The sequence below is a fragment of the Phocoena sinus genome, chromosome 2 (assembly GCF_008692025.1).
Source record: "Phocoena sinus isolate mPhoSin1 chromosome 2, mPhoSin1.pri, whole genome shotgun sequence".
NCBI lineage: Eukaryota > Metazoa > Chordata > Mammalia > Artiodactyla > Phocoenidae > Phocoena > Phocoena sinus.
The window spans coordinates 35,102,515-35,125,580 of record NC_045764.1 but is presented as its reverse complement, the minus strand read 5'-3'; the positions used below and the strand labels follow the sequence as shown (position 1 = coordinate 35,125,580).

The following is a 23,066-nucleotide window of genomic DNA, read 5'->3' as shown; positions in this document are numbered from 1 at the left end:
CCCGTATGTATTGAGGTGCTCCTATGTTGGGTGCATAAATATTTACAATTGTTATATCTTCTTCTTCGATTGATCACTTGATCATTATGTAGTGTCCTTCTTTGTCTCTTGTAATAGTCTTTGTTTTAAAGTCTATTTTGGCTGATATGAGAATTGCTACTCCAGCTTTCTTTGGATTTCTTTCTTTTGATTTGCACAGAATATCCTTTTTCATCCCCTCACTTTCAGTCTGTATGTGTCTCTAGGTCTGAAGTGGGTCTCTTGTAGACAACATATATACGGGTCTTTCTTTTGTATCCATTCATCCTTCCTGCCTAGAGAATTTCCTTTAGTATTTGTTATAAAGCTGATTTGGTGGTGCTGAATTCTCTTAGCTTTTGCTTGTCTGTAAAGGTTTTAATTTCTCTGTCAAATCTGAATGAGATCCTTGCTGGGTAGAGTAATCTTGGTTGTAGGTTTTTCCCTTTCATCACATTAAATATGTCCCACCACTCTCTTCTGGCTTTCAGAGTTTCTGCTGAAAGATCTGCTGTTAACCTTATGGAGATTCCATTGTGTGTTATTTGTTGTTTTTCCCTTGCTGCTTTTAATAGTTTTTCTTTGTAGTTAATTTTTGATAGTTTGATTAATATGTGTCTTGGCGTATTTCTCCTTGGATTTATCCTGTATGTGACTCTCTGTGCTTCCTGGACTTGATTAACTATTTCCTTTCCCATATTAGGGAAGTTTTCATCTATAATCTCTTCAAATATTTTCTCAGTCCCTTTCTTTTTCTCTTCTTCTTCTGGGACCCCTATAATTCGAATGTTGGTGTATTTAATGTTGTCTCAGAGGTCTCTGAGACTGTCCTCAATTCTTTTCATTCTTTTTTCTTTATTCTGCTCTGCAGTAGTTATTTCCACTATTTTATCCTCCAGGGCACTTATCCATTCTTCTGCCTCAGTTATTCTGCTATTGATCCCTTCTAGAGAATTTTTAATTTCATTTATTGTGTTGCTTTTCATTGTTTGTTTGCTCTTCACTTCTTCTAAGTCCTTGTTAAACGTTTCTTGTATTTTCTCCATTCTATTTCCAAGATTTTGGATCACCTTCACTATTGTTATTCTGAATTCTTTTTCAGGTAGACTGCCTATTTCTTCTTCATTTGTTTGGTCTCATGGGTTTTTTCCTTGCTCCTTCATCTGCTGTATGTTTCTCTGTCTTCTCATTTTGCTTAAGTTACTGTGTTTGGTGTCTTCTTTTCGCAGACTGCAGGTTTGTAGTTCCCGTTGTTTTTGGTGTCTGTCCCAAGTGGCTAAGGTTGGTTCAGTGAGTTGTGTAGGCTTCCTGGTGGAGGGGACTAATGCCTGTGTTCTGGTGGATGAGGCTGGATCTTGTCTTTCTAGTGGGCAGGTCCACGTCTGGTTGTGTGTTTTGGGGTGTCTGTGACTTCATTATGATTTTAGGCAGCCCGTCTGGTAATGGGTGGGCTTGTGTTCCTGTCTTGCCAGTTGTTTCGCATAGGGTGTCCAGCACTGTAGCTTCCTGGTCGTTGAGTGGAGCTGGGTCTTGGCGTTGAGATGGAGGTCTCTAGGATATTTTCGTTGTTGGTATTATGTGGAGCTGGGAGGTCTCTGGTAGACCAATGTCCTGAACTTGGCTCTCCCACCTCAGAGGCACAGCCCTGATGCCTGGCTGGGGCACCAAGAGCCTGTCATCCACATGGCTAAGAATAAAAGGGAGAAAGAAGGAGAGAAAGAGAGAAGGAGAGAAGGAGAGAAAGGGAGGAAGGGAGGAAGGAAGAGATAAAAATAAAATACAATGAAATAAAATAAAGTTATTAAAATAAAAATAATTTTTTTTAAAAAATTTAAAAAAGTATTAAAAAAAAGAAAGGAAGAAGAGAGCAACCGTACCAAAAAACAAATCCACCAATGATAACAAGCACTAAAAACTATACTAAAAGAGAAAACAAAAAAGAAACAACAAAAAAAAACCCAGACAGATAGAACCCTGGGACAAATGGTAAAACAAAGCTATACAGACAAAATCACACATAGAAGCATACACATACACACTCACAAAAAGAGAAAAAGGGGGAAAAAAAATATATATCATTGCTCCCAAAGTCCACCTCCTCAATTTGGGATGATTCGTTGTCTCTTCAGGTATTCCGCAGATGCAGGGTACATCGAGTTGATTGTGGAGATTTAATCTGCTGCTCCTGAGGCTGCTGGGAGAGATTTCCCTTTCTCTTCTTTGTTTGCACAGCTCCCGGGGTTCAGCTTTGAATTTGGACCCGCCTTTGCATGTAGGTCGCCTGAGGGCATCTGTTCTTCGCCCAGACAGGACGGGGTTAATGGAGCAGCTGATTCGGGGGCTCTGGCTAGCTCAGGCCAGGGGGAGGGAGGGGTACGGAGTGCGGGGCGGGCCTGCGGCGGAAGAGGCCGGTGTGACGTTGCACCAGCCTGAGGTGCGCCGTGTGTTCTCCCAGGGAAGTTGTCCCTGGATCCTTGGACCCTGGCAGTGGCGGGCTGCACAGGCTCCCAGGAGGGGAGGTGTGGAGAGTGACCTGTGCTTGCTCACAGGCTTCTTGGTGGTGGCAGCAGTAGTCATAGCATCTCATGCCCATCTCTGGGGTCCACGTTGATAGCCGCGGATCACGCCAGTCCTCTGGAGCTCCTTTAAGCGGCGCTCTTAATTATCTCTCCTCGAGCACCGGGAAACAAAGAGGCAAGAAAAAGTGCCTTGCCTCTTCGGCAGCTCCAGACCTTTTCCTGGACTCCCTCCCGACTAGCCGTGGTGCACTAGCCCCTTCAGGCTGTGTTCACGCCACCAACCTCAGTCCTCTCCCTGGGATCTGACCTCCAAAGCCCGAGCCTCAGCTCCCAGCCCCACCCATCTCGGCGGCTGAGCAGACAAGCCTCTCGGGCTGGTGAGTGCTGGTTGGCACCCATCCTCTGTGCGGGAATCTCTCCGCTTTGCCCTCCGCACCCCTGTTGCTGTGCTGTCCTCCATGGCTCCGAAGTTTCCCCCCTCTGCCACCCACAGTGTCCGCCCGCGAAGGGGCTTCCTAGTGTGTGGAAACCTTTCCTCCTTCACAGCTCCCTCTCCGAGATGCAGGTCCCGTCCCTATTCTTTTGCCTCTGTTTATTCTTTTTTTCTTTTGCCCTACCCAGGTACGTGGGGAGTTTCTTGCCTTTTGGGAGGTCTGAGGTCTTCTGCCAGCGTTCAGTAGGTGTTTGGTAGGAGTTGTTCCACATGTAGATGTATTTCTGATATATTTGTGGGGAGGAAGGTGATCTCCGTGTCTTACTCTTCCGCCATCTTGAAGCCTGCTCCCTTTCATCTTTAGGGAAATTGCACTCATGTTAAGTATTAAAAACCTTAGTAATCCAAATTACTTATCTTAGGTTTCTCAGTTTTTTCTTATTCTAATATTGGAACCAATGATTCAGTTATTTTTGGAAAAGCTGGAGTTTCTGTTTTCCTCCCCTGCCCCATCCCTCCTCTGAGGCCCTGTAAGATGGAGACTACCCATGTGAACTGGGGTAAGAGACAAGGGGAAATACAGGAGGTGAAAAACATGGTTTAATATCTCAACATATTTTCCCACGAAATTGGAATCATGCTCTATGTGGTTTTGTAAACTGGTTCCTTAAACTTGAGTCTTGGAATGGGGTAGAAGGAAGAGTTAAGCAAACAGAAACATAAATAAGTATATTACTTAAATTATAATAAATGCTATAAAGAAACAGAAAAGGTCTCAGGAACAAGAGTAATGTGAGGACCTAATATAGATTGGTGGGGGCTGAGGGTTGGGTGCAGATGGTCAGAGGAGGCCTTTCTGAGGAAGTTCTATGTGAGTTGAGATGTGAAAGAGGAGTAGAAGTTGGCCAGGGGAAGTGTAAAGGAAGGAGTGTTCTAGGCAGAAGGAACAGCATGTGCAAAGACCCCGAGGAAAGGAGGAAGTTGCTGTGGTCAGGAAACTGGACAGAAAGGAAGTCAGTGTATCCTGAGATGAGATCAGACACGGCAGGGCCACGGTAGGCATTTAGATGTGATCCAGAGAATCAGTGGGGAGCCATTGGAGGCTTTTAAACAATGAAATGATAAAGTCACATTCTTAAAAGACTGCTCAAAACCCTGAAATGGGGAGCATAGTGACAGAGATGATGAGGTCAATTACAAATTTTTAATAAATGTCCTTAAATGAGGTACCCAACCTGCCACAATTCCACTTGAGTATCCCCCATTTAAAGCCTGCTTCCATGTGAACCTGCAATAGTTTTTCCTCAGCTTGTCATTTCCTTTTTACTGCTTATATAGTGCCGCAAATATTCTTCATCAAGATGTTGACTCTGCCTTTAGATTTGTAGTCATGAATATCATTGCACCTCTGCTGTCTGTTCCAGAAATGCTCAGAGCAATCCTTCAAAAATACGGCTTCCCAAATCATGCCCCTCTGTGCTCCAGGGTTTTGCAGAGGTGTTTCTGTTTTGTTTTTAAATTTTATTGAAGTATAGTTAATTTACAATGTTGTGTTAATTTCTTCTGTACAGCAAAGTGACTCAGTTATACGTATATATATATATATTCTTTTTCATATTTTTTATTATGGTTTACCACAGGATATTGAATATAGACCCCTGTGCTGTACAGTAGGACCTTGTTGTTTATCCATCCTATATATAATAGTTTGCATCTGCTAATCCCAAGCTCCCAATACTTCCCTCCCCAAACCCTCCCTCTTGGCAACCACAAGTCTGTTCTCTATGTCTGTGAGTCTGTTTTTTGTTTCATATATATGTTGATTTGTACCATATTTTAGATTCCACATATAAGTGATATCATTTGATATTTGTCTTAGTATGATAATTCCCAGGTCCTATCCATTCCTAACTACCTTGATTCAGATGTTTTGACGGAACGGTTTCTTAGTTCCTAAATAACTCCTGCTTCTAATGTTTCCCTGATCCATATGCACACATGTGACTATGAAAGATCCTTCTAAATTGTAGAATGACCGTGTGAACTTCCACAAAAAACCATTCAATGACTTCCCTTTACCTGTGGAAAATCCACATTCTTTACTTTGGCATAGGTATTTGTTTCCTTGGGCTGCCATAACAAAGTACCACAAACTAAGTGGCTAAAACAATAGAAGTTTATTGTCTCACCAGTCTGGAGACTAGAAGTCCATAAACAAGGTGTTTTGGCAGGGTTGGTTACTTCAGAGGGCTGTGAGGGAAAACCAGTTCTGTGCCTCTCTCCTAACTTCTGGTAGCTTGAACGTTCCTCAGCTTGTGGATGGCATTCCTCATGTGTTTTCATATCCTCTTCCCTCTGTATGTCTCTGCATCGAAATTTCCCTTTTATAAGGTCACTACTCATATTGGATCAGGGTCCAATATCTAATGACTTCATCCTAACTTGATCATCTATAAAGACCCTATTTCCAAATAAGGTCACACTTCTAGGCACTAGCAGTTAGGACTTCAACATCTTTTTGAAGAAAAGAGTTCAACCCATAACAGCAAATAAAGTCTTTGTTACCCTGGTTTTAGGTTCTTGAACCACATTTCCTGTCATGACCACTCTCACCTCATCACACGCTACACACACAGACACCACACACACACACCACCACACACACACACACACACACACACACACACACGGGTGCTCACGCTGAGGAACTTGCCCAGCAGCCACACTAAATTATTCACTGTGACCCATGTTCATACTCATTCATGGCTTCTGGGCCTTTGCACATACCATGCCCTCTGCCTGGAGCCCTCCTCCAGGAAATAAACTAATACTCTCCCATAAACGTAAGCAGTGGCTCACTTCTCACTGGTATAATGAAGTCCAACAATGTGAAATGGGACCCTAACCTTAGATACTTGATAGGGGTAAGTCTTAATAATCCAGAGAGAAGTGGGAATGGGTCAGGGGAACGGGATAGAGCCCTAGTTCTACCTCCATCAAGGCATTTCAGACATGTCCCTTAGCTCTCTGGGCCTAGTTTCTCAATCTGAATGTTGACGAAAAGTGTCAGACTTTATGATCACCAAGGTCCCTTTCAGCTCTAGTCTTTCATTGTTGAGTCATGCTTTCAGGTTGCATTTTTCACTCACATCTCTAGGACTCTGCCTAGTGTCTTTGCAATTATCCTCATATCTGCTCATGAGTTGTTTGAAATGCTCAGGGTTTGTTTTAGTTCTAAGAATAACAGCCTTTGCTTGACCTGCCCAGGCGGCCAGGCAGGGTTGAGTTTGTTGTTGCAGAGGCTGTCCTTCCTTGGCTTACCAATCAGGCAAGGTTTGACAACAAGTCTAGAAACCGTTCCTTAAGGCTGCTGATGGGAGCACGCTGGTTTACACGCACCAGCACCACGTGCAGGATCCCTTCCTTCCCTCAGCCTCGGCGAGAGATCCTGCACAGTGTCTTCTTTAGCAGCATCTTGCTCACAGAGGCTTTCACGCTAGGCCTAAGGCAACACACAATATATCTTGGCCACTTTGCAAAATTAAGGGTCTGCTTTTATGTGAAGGGAAATCGTATTCCTCATTTTGAAGTTGCAAATTTAATAAATTTTTTGAAGGTTGAGAGTCCTATTGGAAAAAAACCAGCAGAGACAAAGGTTGATGCCAAAATAAAGGTAATCTTACAAAAATGTTTTAGGTTCTAGAAACCAGTGGTGTAGGAATAACAGGAACAGGTGTTGCACAATATTTACCTACAAATACTTACTGACTCCAAGGGCAATAGCAGTAAAAATATTACCGCAGGGTGAAACTTACCAGTGAGATTGGATTGGGACGGTCAGCAGATCTTTATTTACCCAAAGGCAAATGTATTTGATGTATTAGCCCTGAACTCTCCAAGGTGGGGGTGTTATATATTTATTTGCTTTTATGGGGTTACTCCCCTTGGTCTATCCTATAACTGCTGAGTGTCTGCTATTTATGGAGTCTGCTTTTTCCAAGAGAGAGCCAGCGGTTCATAGAAACATGCGGGGTTACTTAACGGTCCCACTAGTCCGAGAAGAGCCTTCTTCTATGACAGGATTCAACACAGCTAGACAGGGAAGTAGGGAAACAGGAGCAAGAGTAAATGTGTTTCTGTACCGACTTGTTACCCAGTTCTTGAATTAAAAAAAAAAAATTCTGTGTTTAGTTCACTGTCTGTTAATAAGAAACTGTTATCCATTTCTTGAATAAAAATGGTTCCACTTCTGCTTCCTTAGGGCACTAATTGATTCTTCTAGTTACATACTTTCTTGAAAGACTAATCATCCTGAAGTAACTTCAAATAACTTACATAGTTAAGCTGAGTTTGTTTTAATAGTGTGACAAAAGCCTTCTAAATTATTTAGCCATGTAGTCTGATTGTCTTCAAAAGTATGACCTATATATCTACTATTGGTGATTTCCCTCACCTCTAAAGCTCCTGGAAATTTAGATATTAATAGGCTAGTTAATAGGTTAACTTATATACTTCCAATTATATCCAATCCTATGGAGAGCAGTGACTTAACATCTTCCTTTAATTCGTGGGAAAGGACCCATGTTCGTTGCTTCTTTGTGAAAAAAAAGAAAAAAAAGCTGCTGCTGATCACAGCCTGAAGCCATTGTTTACCTGAGGCTGCTCACTTGTGAAGAGGAAGGACAAACACAGATAGAGGCCTGGGACCAGATACCGCCCCAGGTCACCTGTTGGCTCGGTGGTTGGATCGTCAGTGTCCTTATAGTGTTTCTTTGCCACGTTGTCCATATAAGACCTCGTTCTAGACTGGAGACCCTGGAGGGCTAAACGGAGGCAAACAAAACTGAGACAGGAAGGGTTCAGAGACAGAGAAAAGGATTGAAGGAGGTGGAGGGAGAGAATACCCTCTTCCAGTTGAGGCTGCAAAATGAAGTTCCAAAGCATGTAAAAAAATCTAATACTTAGGAAGATAGCCCACAGATTCAATAGTTGAAAGATGAATTCACTCCAGAAGAAATTAAAATATAAGAACAATCTGAAAATACTTTCAACTAAGTATTATTGGGATCTTTGGAGAAATAACTAATAAATAATATCCATGTAAAGGACTAGAAATTTTGAAATAGAAATAGGCAGGAATGTGGTAAGAATAGATGTGTATTATAAAGAAAGCATTAGAAAACCTAGCAATGAAAAACAGTCAATGAAATAAAAGAATAAGCTATAGACAATTGAAAGAGTTGGTGACTTGAAGATAGTGTGAGGGTGTCAAATGAATCAAACCACAGAAGGTTGGTGATTTGGGGAAAAGAGAAGAAAGTGCAGAAATAGGGAAATCATGGCAGAGAAGCAAGATATTAAACTGTTGACTAAAACTCAGGAAAAAATACTTCTAGTATCAAGAGAAATGAGGGAAAACAAATCCCCACTTTGATAGGGCATAGTGAGACTGCAGAAAAATCAAGGATGACAAGAAATTCTTCAAAAGCTATAAGACATGAACGACATATTAACCCCAAGCACTTATTAACAAGTGGAGTTTCCAGAAAACAAAGGAATAACGTATTTAGAGAACTCAGGGAAAGTCATGATCACCCTAGAGCTAAACTTGCTAAACTTTCAAGTATATGAATGTGGGTGTCCATTTTTAGCCTTGTGATGGACTAGATATCCTGAATGCCCTTTTGTTAAAGCTCCTAAAATACTAGGTAGAATATGTAAAAATAACTTGAAATGTAGAATTAAGCTTGTAAGAAAGTAGGGGAAGTCCTCAGTAGCCAAAACGAAGCTGAGGCATGAATCTAGAGTGGTAACCCTGTATAAAAGTTAGTACCTTCCTGGGGACGGCTACCAACAGCCCTTTATGCAGGAGGGGGGGTTTATATCCATCTGACTATGTGATCTGAAAAATTAATTCACATTCGTTTTGACAGACGTAATGCAAATTCTGTGTAGAGGAGTGATGTAACTTCCACCTAGAACTTAAAATTCCCACCAAGACCTAATAGGAATGACCTCATAATCAAAAATCAAAATACTCAGGAATAAACAACATGGGAGAATCAGTGGGGAATCAGATAGTTGGAATTATCAGATACAGAATATAAAATAAGTTTGTTTAAAATACTTAAAGGTATAAAACTGGAAATGAAAACCTAAGCTAGGAACAACCTATCAAAAATACTTGGACAGTTTTTTTAAAGAACCAAATATTAGGTTGAACCATATAAAACTTAAATTTCATTGGTTAAAAATGGTCAAATATTGGCAAATTCATATGGTTCAACCTAATAGACTATCTAGAGGTTAAATATAAAATCACTGACATTTAAAAGTTATGGAATGGGGCAAACAGGTGAAGTAGAAGAGAGATCTGAAGAAATTACCTGGAAAAAAGCACAGAGAGGGGCTTCCCTCGTGGCGCAGTGGTTGAGAGTCCACCTGCCGATGCAGGGGACGCGGGTTCGTGCCCCGGTCTGGGAAGATCCCACGTGCCACGGAGCAGCTAGGCCCGTGAGCCATGGCCGCTGAGCCTGCGCGTCCGGAGCCTGTGCTCCGCAACGGGAGAGGCCACAACAGTGAGAGGCCCGTGTGCCGCAAAAAAAAAAAAAAAAACACAGAGAGCAAACGAGGTATGTAAAATATGCACTGGAGATAAGAAATACAGAGGATATATTGAGAAGGTATGTATCTAAATGAAGCTGCAAAAAGAGAGCAGGTAATATTCAAAGAGTTAATGGCTGAGAATATTTTGGAGTTAATGAAAAATATGAATCCTGAGAATCTGGAGTTACAACAGATCCCAAGCAGGAAAAATGAAAAAGAGATACACACCTAGACACATGGTTGGGAAGCCTTGGAACTCCAAAGACAAAGAAAATATCTCAGAAGCAATCAGAGAGAAGAGATGTATAAGAGGAACAGCAAAAACTGACAGTATTCTTCTCATTAGTAATAATGGAATATTATCTTCAGATGGTTCAGAGGAAATAACTGTCAGCCTGGAATCACATACTTAGTGAACAATATTTCAAAGATGAAACAAGGATATTTTCAGATTGTAATGGGGTCAGCAAACCATGGCCTTATAGGTGATGTGAGGATTAAGTGTGTTAATACATGTAAAGTACTCTAAAAAGAGCTTGGCCCATGGTAAGTGATCGATAAATGTTCACTACTATTATGTTAGAAATTTTAGGTGAGCAAAACCAGGAGACTTTACTATCAGCAAACTTTCACTAAAGATAATTTTTTTAAAATGTGTTTATTAAGCAGAAAACTGATCCTAGAGGGACGGTCTGAGATATAAGAATGAATACTGACCAAAGTACATTGTAAAGACAGCTATCTAAAAAAGAATCACTGACTGTGCAAGTCAATAATAATATCTGAATGTGGATTTGAAATAGATATTGGACAACAAAGCGTTGTAAAACTGGGTCAAATGTTGATTGTGGAGTTAAAGTGATTTAAGCCCCTTGTACTATTTGTGAAGATGGAAACAATTTTGATTAACTCTAGAGATGTTAAATAGGCCCTTTAAATTTCCAAGGGTAACTCTAAGGATAAAAGATAGCAGAGGAGAAAGCAGAATAAAAAAATATAATGAACTCAACCAAACCCGTGGAAAAACAAAACAAAACAGGAATGATTAAAATAAGTATGGAAAAGTCAGGAGAAACAGAATTCTAGACAACAGTAACAGATGTGAGTAGTTCAAGAAGCCCTTTCATCTTGATCAAGAAAAGGAATAGAGATACCAAGAAACTCTAGACTTTGTTATCAGCATTTATAGTGATATATGCTATAATTTAAGGGTAAGTGCTAAAGGAGTATGAATGCTGGTTTATATATTCATTTGTCTTTTTGCATGTTAATTGAATTTATTGTAAAGTTAAAAAAATCCAATTTTTAAATTTATTTATTGTTTGACATAATGTTTTTCATTTTACACCTATTATACTTTTATTATTTTTAATGCCTTTGAGACTCCCCTTAAATTCCTTATATTTATGCTGTCTCTATTTTTGTTCTTCATAGTTCACCATAAGTTTATCAATTTTATTTGTCTTTTGAACAGCCAACTTTTGTTTTCTAGTTTACTCATTTCTGTACTCATCTCTTTTTTTGTTTCCTCTCCTTTACTTTTTTTGGTCTAATATACTGTTTTTTTTAACTTCTTGAAATAGATTATTGTTTTCAGCCTTTCTTGCATTTTAATATGTACATTTAAGACACTGCTTTTCTTCTAATCATGGCTTTAGCTGCATCCCACAGATTTTGACATTTCATGTTTTTTAACATACATTTAAAAATACTGTCTAATTTTCATTGTGATTTCTTCTTTGACCCATGAGTAATTTAAAAGGTTATTGCATAATTTCTAAATATTTGGGGGATTATCTAATATAGTTCCACTGTGGTCAGAAATGTGATAGACTAGGTGGCTTAAAGAACAAAAGTTTATTTTCTCACAGTTCTGGAGGCTAGAACTTTTAAGATCAAGGTGCCAGCAGGGTACCGTGTTTGATGACAGCTCTCTTCCCAGCTTGCTGACAGCTGCCTTCTCACTGTGTCCTTTTATGGCAGAAAGAGAGAGAGAGAGGGAGAGAGAGCAAGCTCTCTGGTTTATCTTCTTACAAGGGCCCTAGTCCCATCAGGAAGGCCCCACCCTTATGGCCTCTTCTAACCCTAATTTTGACCTAAAGGCCTAATTTCCAAACACTATCACATTGGAGGTTAGGGATTCAACATATGAATTTGGGGAGGGATACAAACATTCAGTCCATAGCGTGTACTGTGTATTATTTTAATCCTTTGATTGACTCGCTTCCATTTTACTTAGGATTTATATTTCTCTTTTATTTAGAATTCAGAATACATAACCATACATAAAAAATATTTTCTTTATATACATTTGTCAGATTTTGTGCTCAGGTTTTACCGAGCTTCATAATATGCATTAAAATATTTCATCCTCTTCTTTACTTTGGAACATTTTAAATAACATAGGAATTCACTTGTTTCTTAGAAACTTGTAGGCACTCAATCACACAATTAGCAAGCTCTAGTCCCTTTCTTGCATAGAACTTTTTGTAGTTGCCTAACAACATGTATTTCATCAAAATTTTCAAATGTATTATTTAGTTCTCTATGTTCTTATTAAAATTCATATTTTTGATAAGCCAGGAGCTTAGAGAAGTATTTCACAGCTTAAATTTTTTTTATTACATATCCTTACATTTTTCTTATATCTAACATCTCATATTTCATACATATTTTGTGCTTGTTATTCAGTCTCCGTATTTGTTATATCATCATGTGAACTCTTGCCTTCATAAATTAAGATTTTACTCTTTTTGCCCTATTTGTCTTTAATACTGTTCTTCATTTTTTCTCTCAGTCACATAAGTAAAACATGTTTATTATAGAAAGTTAGAAGTCAGAAAAACTGAAAAATCACCTTTAGATAAACACTAATATTTTTCAAAGAACTAACTTATTTTTTCTGATAATGAATGTTTATTATAAGAAAAATCAGGAGAAAGATACTAGCAAGAATAAAGAAAATAAAAATCCTATCACTTAGAGATCATCACTGTTAACATTTCAATGTGTAATTATCCATATTCTTTTTCTGCATGCGTTTATAGTGCATAAAATAGCATGGCAATTTTATGACCTATTTTCTAATAAAAATGCATGGATGTATTTCCATGTCAGTAACTATATATCTACTTTACTTTCAATGGCTGCTAGCATGGTGCTTTATGAATAGACAATTATTTATTTTGCCCTTTATTATTAAATGTTTAGATGGCCTCCTTCCACTTTGTAAAATTTAATTAATTAATTAATTATTTTTTTGCTGTTACAAACTACCCTGGAGCAAGTATTTTTTTATTAATGTACATTTTAAGCATTTAAAAAGTTTTTCCTCATGATATATCTTTACAGTAACTAGTTAAAAATTCATGATTACTAAGAATTAAATATCCACAAATTAAAATAATCATTGTATACAAGTTTTTACCCATCAGACAGGCAGAGACTTTTTAAAATGATATTGTCCAGTGTTGGTGTGGCTGTAAGAAACCAGGCCGTCTCACTTGCTTTTGGTGAGAGTGTGAATTGAGAGAATCTTTTTTGAAGGCAACTTGGAAATATGTGTCATGAGCAGCTGCCCTGGGTTTTAATTTTTACAGATGTTTCATGAGAAAACCTGATTTTTCCAAGATCTTATTGGAAAGGAATCACATTTCATATATATATATATATATATATATATGTTATCCTAACATAAAAGAATTTTCTTAGGGATATTCTAAAGAATGAATCCAGGTGCCCTGAAAATTTCCTGAAGTGTGCTTTTAAGCATTTAAAATTCTTTTGGCACCTATATAATTCATCCTTGCCTTGGGGCTCTATTCAAAACAAAACTAAGATTTTATTATTGCTGTATGCAGGGTGGTAGGTTAGGATGGAGAGAAATGTACTCTGGACTTTCCCAACACAGGTAAAATCTTTAAACCCTTTCCTGACACTTCTTGCCTGGAAACATTGTATTTCTGGACTTGAATTGCATATGTTGATGCTGTGACTCCAGGATCTGGATGTGGCGCGTGGAGTCTGGAAGTCCAGAGAGGAACTTGTCCATGCTCTGGTTGTTGCACAGAGTCCACTGGACACTTAATGTTGCCCACTTGTTTTTTTGGTACAGGTGGCACACGGGCTCTTGGGGACCCTGCTCAGCTACCTGTGGCGTTGGAATCCAGACCCGAGAAGTGTACTGCCTGCACCCTGGGGAATCCCCCTCCCCTCCTGAGGAATGCCAAGATGAGAAGCCCCATGCCTTACAAGCATGCAATCAGTTTGATTGCCCTCCTAGCTGGCATATTGAAGAATGGCAGCAGGTATGGTAGACTGATGACTCCACGGCCGCCAGGCCGATGATTGTAAGAGCCCTGCATTGCACTAAGTTGAAGAGGGCCAAGCCCGTTGACTCACCTCCTTCTGTCTTCTCAGTGTTCCAGGACCTGTGGTGGGGGAACTCAGAATCGCAGGGTCACCTGTCAGCAGCTGTTAACGGATGGCAGCTTTCTGAGTCTCTCAGATGAATTGTGTCAAGGACCCAAGGCATCTTCTCATAAGTCCTGTGCCAGAACAGACTGTCCTCCGCATCTAACCGTGGGAGACTGGTCAAAGGTAAGGGCCATTGCAAACTTTACAGTCCCTTCTTTTCTGCGCCTCCCTTTTTTCAGCCTTTCGATATTTCCTCCCTGAGATGAGAGCTGGGGCTAGTTTGAGGTGAGTGGAATGTCTAGGGTGCAAAATTTCAGGAGGCACTTACTCACTGTCTGGGTTGTGTAAGTGCCCTGGTCCAGACCTACACATAATGATCCGTTTTCAGTTTTTACTCAATATTACTTAAACTGTACTCAACACGTTCCTCCTAAACCAAATCCCATTACTTCTTTCTTTTGGAAGAACCAAAGTCATTGTATCCCAGGATTAACTCAAAATCGGTTTGGTTCTTCTCTGCCTTAGGTCTCCTTATATAGAAGTATTTATTAAACCCTGACATTTCAACTTTCTGAAAATTTTCCACACCTTTACTTCCTTTGAATTCCGTTGATACCATTGCTGATTTTACCATTTACCCTCTCAAGTTCACGTTAATTGCAATAAGCAGAATTCCAAACTATCATTTTAGTGCTGCCAGGACTTATTAGAGTCTAGTAGCAATGCCTCATTTTTCACGTGGGGAAAATTAAACCCAAATAGCTGAAATAAGCTGCAAGGTAGGAGCAGAATCCACGCCTTTTAACCTTATCCCAAGGGTTCTCTCTTTGATATTACACTGCCCACCAGATTCCTGGCCTCTGTACCACTCTCTCATCTCCACACCATCTAACACCTCAAAGTATTCCCATCACTGCGTCCATCAAGTCACCTCCTACAGGTTGGAAAAATCAACTTTCAGTTCCCCAGAATACCTCGCAGGGCTTTCCTTGAACTGATGGGACTCATGTCCCAGCCCCCTTTATTCTTTTTTTTTTACATCTTTATTGGAGTATAATTGCTTTACAATGGTGTGTTAGTTTCTGCTTCATAACAAAGTGAATCAGTTATACATATACATATATTCCCACATCTCTTCCCTCTTGCGTCTCCCTCACCTCCCACCCTCCTTATCCCACCCCTCCAGGCGGTCACAAAGCACTGAGCTGATATCCCTGTGCTATGCGGCTGCTTCCCACTAGCTATCTACCTTACATTTGGTAGTGTATATATGTCCGTGCCTCTCTCTCGCTTTGTCACAGCTCACCCTTCCCACTCCCCATATCCTCAAGTCCATTCTCTAGTAGGTCTGTGTCTTTATTCCTGTCTTACCCCTAGGTTCTTCATGACATTTTTTTTTCTTAAATTCCATATATATGTGTTAGCATACGGTATTTGTCTTTCTCTTTCTGACTTACTTCACTCTGTACGATAGACTCTAGGTCTATCCACTTCATTACAAATAGCTCAATTTCGTTTCTTTTTATGGCTGAGTAATATCCCATCGTATATATGTGCCAAATCTTCTTTATCAGTTCATCCGATGATGGACACTTAGGTTGTTCCATCTCCGGGCTATTGTAAATAGAGCTGCAATGAACATTTTGGTACATGACTCTTTGAATTATGGTTTTCTCAGGGTATATGCCCAGTAGTGGGATTGCTGGGTCATATGGTAGTTCTATTTGTAGTTTTTTAAGGAACCTCCATACTGTTCTCCATAGTGGCTGTACCAATTCACATTCCCACCAGCAGTGCAAGAGTGTTCCCTTTTCTCCACACCCTCTCCAGCATTTATTGTTTCTAGACTTTTTGATGATGGCCATTCTGACCGGTGTGAGATGATTTCTCATTGTAGTTTTGATTTGCATTTCTCTAATGATTAATGATGTTGAGCATTCTTTCATGTGTTTGTTGGCAGTCTGTATATCTTCTTTGGAGAAATGTCTATGTAGGTCTTCTGCCCATTTTTGGATTGGGTTGTTTGTTTTTTTGTTATTGAGCTGCATGAGCTGCTTATAAATTTTGGAGATTAATCCTTTGTCTGTTGCTCCATTTGCAAATATTTTCTCCCATTCTGAGGGTTGTCTTTTGGTCTTGTTTATGGTTTCCTTTGCTGTGCAAAAGCTTTGAAGTTTCATTAGGTCCCATGTGTTTATTTTTATTTCCATTTCTCTAAGAGGTGGGTCAAAAAGGATCTTGCTGTGATTTATGTCATAGAGTGTCTGCCCATGTTTTCCTCTAAGAGTTTGATAGTTTCTGGCCTTACATTTAGGTCTTTAATCCATGTTGAGCTTATTTTTGTGTATGGTGTTAGGGAGTGATCTAATCTTATACTTTTACAAGTACCTGTCCAGTTTTCCCAGCACCACTTATTGAAGAGGCTGTCCTTCCTCCACTGTACAGTCCTGCCTCCTTTATCGAAGATAAGGTGACCATATATGCGTGGGTTTATCTCTGGGCTTTCTATCCTGTTCCATTGATCTATCTTACTGTTCTTGTGCCAGTACCATACTGTCTTGATTACTGTAGATTTGTAGTATAGTCTGAAGTCCGGAAACCTGATTGCTCCAGCTCCGTTTTTGGTTCTCAAGATTGCTTTGGCTATTTGGGGTCTTTTGTGTTTCCATACAAATTGTGAAATTTTTTGTTCTAGTTCTGTGAAAAATGCCAGTGGTAGTTTGATAGGGATTGTATTGAATCTGTAGATTGCTTTGGGTAGTACAGTCATTTTTACAATGTTGATTCTTCCAATCCAAGAACATGGTATATCTCTCCATCTATTGGTATCATCTTTAATTTCTTTCATCAGTGTCTTATAATTTTCTGCATACAGGTCTTTTGTCTCCTTAGGTAGGTTTATTCCTAGACATTTTATTCTTTTTGTTGCAATGTAAATGGGAGTGTTTGCTTGATTTTACTTTCATATTTTTCATCATTAGTGTATAGGAATGCCAGAGATTTCTGTGCATTAATTTTGTATCCTGCTACCTTACCAAATTCATTGATTAGCTCTAGTAGTTTTCTGGTAGAATCTTTAGGATTCTCTATGTATAGTATCATGTCATCTGCAAACCGTGACAGCTTTACTTCTTCTTTTCCGATTTGGATTCCTTTTCTTCTCTGATTGCTGTGGGTAAAACTTCCAAAACTATGTTGAATAAGAGTGGTGAGAGTGGGCAACCTTGTCTTGTTCCTGATCCCAGTGGAAATGCTTTCACTTTTTCACCATTGAGGATGATGTTGGCTCTGGGTTTGTCATATATGGCCTTTATTATGTTGAGGAAAGTTCCCTCTATGCCTACTTTCTGGAGGGTTTTTATCGTAAATGGGTGTTGAATTTTGTCAAAAGCTTTCTCTGCATCTATTGAGATGATCATATGGTTTTTTTCCTTCAGTTTGTTAATATGGTGTATCACGTTGATTGATTTGCATATATTGAAGAATCCTTGCATTCGTGGGATAAACCCCACTTGATCATGGGGTATGATCCTTTTAATGTGCTGTTGGATTCTGTTTGCTAGTATTTTGTTGAGGATTTTTGCATCTATGTTCATCAGTGATATTGGCCTGTAATTTTCTTTCTTTGTGACATCCTTGTCTGGTTTTGGTATCAGGGTGATGGTGGCCTCGTAGAATGCGTTTGGGAGTGTTCCTCCCTCTGCTATATTTTGGAAGAGTTTGAGAAGGGTAGGTGATAGCTCTTCTCCAAATGTTTGGTAGAATTTGCCTGTGAAGCCATCTGGTCCTGGGCTTTTGTTTGTTGGGAGATTTTTAATCACAGTTTCAATTTCAGTGCTTGTGATTGGTCTGTTCATATTTTCTGTTTCTTCCTGATTCAGTCTTGGCAGGTTGTACATTTCTAAGAATTTGTCCATTTCTTCCAGGTTGTCCATTTTATTGGCACAGAGTTGCTTGTAGTAATCTCTCATGATGTTTTCTATTTCTGCAGTGTCAGTTGTTACTTCTCCTTTTTCATTTCTGATTCTGTTGATTTGAGTCTTCTCCCTTTTTTTCTTGATGAGTCAGGCTAATGGTTTATCAATTTTGTTTATCTTCTCAAAGAACCAGCTTTTAGTTTTATTGACCTTTGCTATCGTTTCCTTCATTTCTTTTTCATTTATTCCTGATCTGATTTTTATGATTTCTTTCCTTCTGCTAACTTTGGGGGTCTGTTGTTCTTCTTTCTCTAATTGCTTTAGGTACAAGGTTAGGTTGTTTATTCGAGATGTTTCCTTTTTCTTAAGGTAAGATTGTATTGCTATAAACTTCCCTCTCAGAACTGCTTTTGCTGCATCCCATAGGTTTTGGGTCGTTGTGTCTCCATTGTCATTTATTTCTAGGTATTTTTTGATTTCCTCTTTGATTTCTTCAGTGATCACTTCGTTATTAAGTTGTGTATTGTTTGCCTCCACGTGTTTGTATTTTTTACAGATCTGTTCCTGTAATTGATATGTAGTCCCATGGCGTTGTGGTCAGAAAAGATACTTGATACAATTTCAATTTTCTTAAATTTATCAAGGCTTGATTTGTGACCCAAGATATGATCTATCCTGGAGAATGTTCCATAAGCACTTGAGAAGAATGTGTATTCTGTTGTTTTTGGATGGAATGTCCTATAAACATCAATTAAGTCCATCTTGTTTAATGTATCATTTAAAGCTTGTGTTTCCTTATTTATTTTCATTTTGGATGATCTGTCCATGGGTGAAAGTGGGGTGTTAAAGTCCCCTACTATGAATGTGTTACTGTCGATCTCCCCTTTTATGGCTGTTAGTATTTGCCTTATGTATTGAGGTGCTCCTATGTTGGGTACATAAATATTTACAATTGTTATATCTTCTTCTTGGATTGATCCCTTGATCATTATGTAGTGTCCTTCTTTGTCTCTTCTAATAGTCTTTACTTTAAAGTCTATTTTGTCTGATATGAGAATTGCTACTCCAGCTTTCTTTTGGTTTCCATTTGCATGGAATGTCTTTTTCCATCCCCTTACTTTCAGTCTGTATGTGTCTCTAGGTCTGAAGTGGGTCTCTTGTAGACAGCATATATATGGGTCTCGTTTTTGTATCCATTCAGCCAATCTGTGTCTTTTGGTGGGAGCATTTAGTCCATTTACATTTAAGGCAATTATCGATATGTATGTTCCTATTCCCATTTTCTTAATTGTTTTGGGGTCGTTATTGTAGGTCTTTTCCTTCTCTTGTGTCTCCTGCCTAGAGAATTTCCTTTAGCATTTGTTGTAAAGCTCATTTGGTGGTGCTGAACTCTCTCAGCTTTTGCTTGTCTGTAAAGCTTTTAATTTCTCCATCAAATCTAAATGAGATCCTTGCTGGGTAGAGTAATCTTGGTTGCAGGTTTTTCTCCTTCATCACTTTAAATATGTCCGGCCAGTCCCTTCTGGCTTGCAGAGTTTCTGCTGAAAGATCAGCGGTTAACCTTATGGGGATTCCCTTGTGTGTTATTTGTTGTTTTTCCCTTGTTGCTTTTAATATGTTTTCTTTGTATTTAATTTTTGACAGTTTGATTAATATGTGTCTTGGTGTATTTCTCATTGGATTTATCCTGTATGGGGCTCTCTGTGCTTCCTGGACTTGATTAACTATTTCCTTTTCCATATGAGGGAAGTTTTCAACTATAATCTCTTCAAATATTTTCTCAGTCCCTTTCTTTTTCTCTTCTTCTTCTGGAACCCCTATAATTCAGATGTTGGTGCATTTAATGTTGTCCCAGAGCTCTCTCAGACTGTCCTCAGTTCTTTTCATTCTTTTTTCTTTATTCTGCTCTGCGGTAGTTATTTCCACTATTTTATCTTCCAGGTCACTTATCCGTTCTTCTGCCTCAGTTATTCTGCTATTGATCCCATCTAGAGTATTTTTTATTTCATTCATTGTGTTGTTCATCTTTGCTTGTTTCCTCTTTAGTTCTTCTAGGTCCTTGTTAAATGTTTCTTGCATTTTGTCTATTCTATTTCCAAGATTTTGGATCACCTTTACTATCATTATTCTGAATTATTTTTCAGGTAGACTGTCTATTTCCTCTTCATTTGTTAGGTCTGGTGGGTCTTTATCTTGCTCCTTCAACTGTTGTGTGTTTTTCTGTCTTCTCATTTTGCTTATCTTACTGTGTTTGGGGTCTCCTTTTTACTAGCTGCAGGTTCGTAGTTTCTGTTGTTTTTGGTGTCTGTCCCCAGTGGCTAAGGTTGGTTCAGTGGGTTGTGTAGGTTTCCTGTTGGAGGGGACTAGTGCATGTGTTCTGGTGGATGAGGCTGGATCTTGTCTTTCTAGTGGGCAGGTCCACGTCTGGTGGTGTGTTTTGGGGTGTCTGTGGCCTTATTATGATTTTGGGCAGCTTCTCTGCTAATGGATGGGGTTGTGTTCCTGTCTTCCTAGTTGTTTGGCATAGGATGTCCAGCACTGTAGCTTGCTGGTCGTTGAGTGAAGCTGGGTGCTGGCATTGAGATGGAGATGTCTGGGAGATTTTCGCTGTTTGATATTATGTGGAGCTGGGAGGTCTCTTGTGGACCGGTGTCCTGAAGTTGGCTTTCCCACCTCAGAGGCACAGCACTGACTCCTGGCTGCAGCACCAAGAGCCTTTCATCCACTCGGCTCAGAATAAAAGGGAGAAAAAGTAGAAAGAAAGAATTGGTAGAAGTAGAAAGAAAGAAAGGAAGAATGAAAGAAAGAAAGAAAGAAAAAGAAAGAAAGGAGTGAGGGAGGGAGGGAGGAAGGAGGGAAGAAAGGAAAAAAGGAAAGAAAGAAAGAAGATAAAGTAAAATAAAATAAAGTTATTAAAATAAAAAATAATTATTAAGAAAAAAAAATTTTTTTAAATGGATGGATAGAACCCTAGGACAAATGGTGGAAGCAAAACTATACAGACAAAATCTCACACAGAAGCATACACATACACACTCACGAAAAGAGGAAAAGGGGAAAAAATCATAAATCTTGCTCTCAAAGTCCACCTCCTCAATTTGGGATGATTCGTTGTCTCTTCAGGTATTCCACAGATGCAGGGTACATCAAGTTGATTGTGGAGCTTTAATCCGCTGCTTCTGAGGCTGCTGGGAGAGATTTCCCTTTCTCTTCTTTGTTCTCACAGCTTCCGGGGCTCAGCTTTGGATGTGGCCCCGCCTCTGCGTGTAGGTCACCTGAGCGCATCTGTTCTGCGCTCAGATAGGACGGGGTTAAAGGAGCACCTGCTTCAAGGACTCTCGCTCACTCAGGCCGGGGTGGGGGGGGGGGGAGGTAGGGGCACGGAGTCCGGGGCGGGCCTGCGGCGCCAGAGACCGGTGTGACGTTGCACCAGCCTGAGGCGCGCCGTGCGTTCTCCCAGAGGAGTTGTTCCTGGATCCCGGGACCCTGGCAGTGGCGGGCTGTACAGGCTCCCCGGAAGGGTGGTGTGGATAGTGACCTGTGCTCGCACACAGGCTTCTTGGTGGCGGCAGCAGCAGCCTTAGCGTCTCATGCACGTCTCTAGGGTCCGCGCTTTTAGCCACGGCTCGCCACCATCTCTGGAGCTCCTTTAAGCAGCGCTCTTAATCCCCTCTCTTCGCGCACCAGGAAACAAAGAGGGAAGAAAAAGTCTTTTCCCTCTTTGGCAGCAGCCCCCTTTATTCTTATTCCAGCTCTTTCTTCCAGTGTTGCTGCATCCTTATTGTCTATAGGCTGAGGTTTTAGCAAAGGTTTTGAAGCAGGTAGTTGAGGTGTGTAATGAGGGTCCTCTAATCTCCAGTCGCTGCCCCAAATGTGTATCTTCTGGGATCAGAGGGGCAGTCTAACCTTAGAAATAATCTCAAGAAATAAGAAAGGACAGTAACTGACATTTATGAACTTCCCTGAGTCCTAAATTCAGTGATGGTATGGTTGCAACCTATTGTATGATACCACTCCCATCTCATCCTAACGACGGCCCTGGGAGCTGATGTATCCATTTCTGTAGATGAGAAAACAGAGGTACATTCAGACTGAAGTCGCCTTCCCAAGGGTAGAGCTGGGATTCAAACCTGCGTTTGTGTGACCCAAGTTTAGTATAAACTGTGTACACTCATGTCTCTCATGCAAGAACAGGAGCTTTTGAGCCAAACAGACCCATGATGGAACCTACAAGCTTTAATGCCTGCAGGTGACCTCGTTCCATATCCTTAACCTGTGTGAGCCTCCATTTTCCCTTCTTTTAACACAGTGGTTGTTCTGAGGATAACATGAGGTATTAGGTATGGAAACACCTAACCGAGTGGACCCTTCCCATCCCCCTGAGCATCCTTCTAGCATAGGTTGGATTGACAGTACTTTTATCTGCATGTTCTACAGTTTTATATTTTTCCTGTTTTAACTGTCTAGCTCAATTAAGTGCTAGTATGTATAAACTATCTTAACTGACAAGCCACAAGTCATGGTCCTCGTCCAGGTCACTGAGGGTCTACCTAAATGTTTCCCCAAACCCTCATTAAATGCTTCCGGTTACTGTCTCCATAAGGTTAGGGGCAGAACTTCAGGGAGGGGATAGCCACGCATTTGTGGAGAGAACTCTTGGCATCGTGAATGCTTGGTCACCTTACTGCACTCAGTGTGACACCGGGACCAGCCAAATGGGCATCTTTTTAGAAGCTGGGAACTTGTGAGAGATGATGCTCTCAAGTCCCACCCTGACCTGAGGAATGAGAACCTGCATTTGAACAAGGTCCCCAGGTGCTGTCAGGCACATTACCTTTTGAGAAGCATTTCTCCACCTGCCCCTCATCCTTGGGAGGGCTGCTTAGCCCTTCAGTGTGTCCAGAGTAGGGATGGCTCTGGGAAATAACTTCTCTGAGCAAGTGCTACCATAACCCAAGAGGAAGAGGCAGGAAAAGGGAAAGACAAGGCGTGAGCGGATGCAGCCCCGGAGCACCTAGAACCCCTGCCGTGCTCTAAAATACCACACCCTCCTCACCTCTTTTCTTATTTCCTCTGAGAGAAAAGAGGCCTTCGCAGTTCCATCCTACCTCCTAAACAAACTCTTCTCACTGGCCTTTTAGAGGAGAGGCTGGGGCT

The 23,066-nt window shown here is 40.3% G+C and overlaps 1 protein-coding gene across 1 annotated transcript in view; it reads left to right on the top strand.

The window, feature by feature from the left end:
* Positions 1 to 23,066, top strand: part of ADAMTSL3 (ADAMTS like 3) — a 387,063-nt gene that overhangs the window by 282,411 nt on the left and 81,586 nt on the right. Inside the window, 2 exon segments of the mRNA XM_032622232.1 lie at positions 13,691 to 13,883; positions 13,996 to 14,175. Coding sequence (XP_032478123.1) covers positions 13,691 to 13,883; positions 13,996 to 14,175 — 373 coding nt within the window.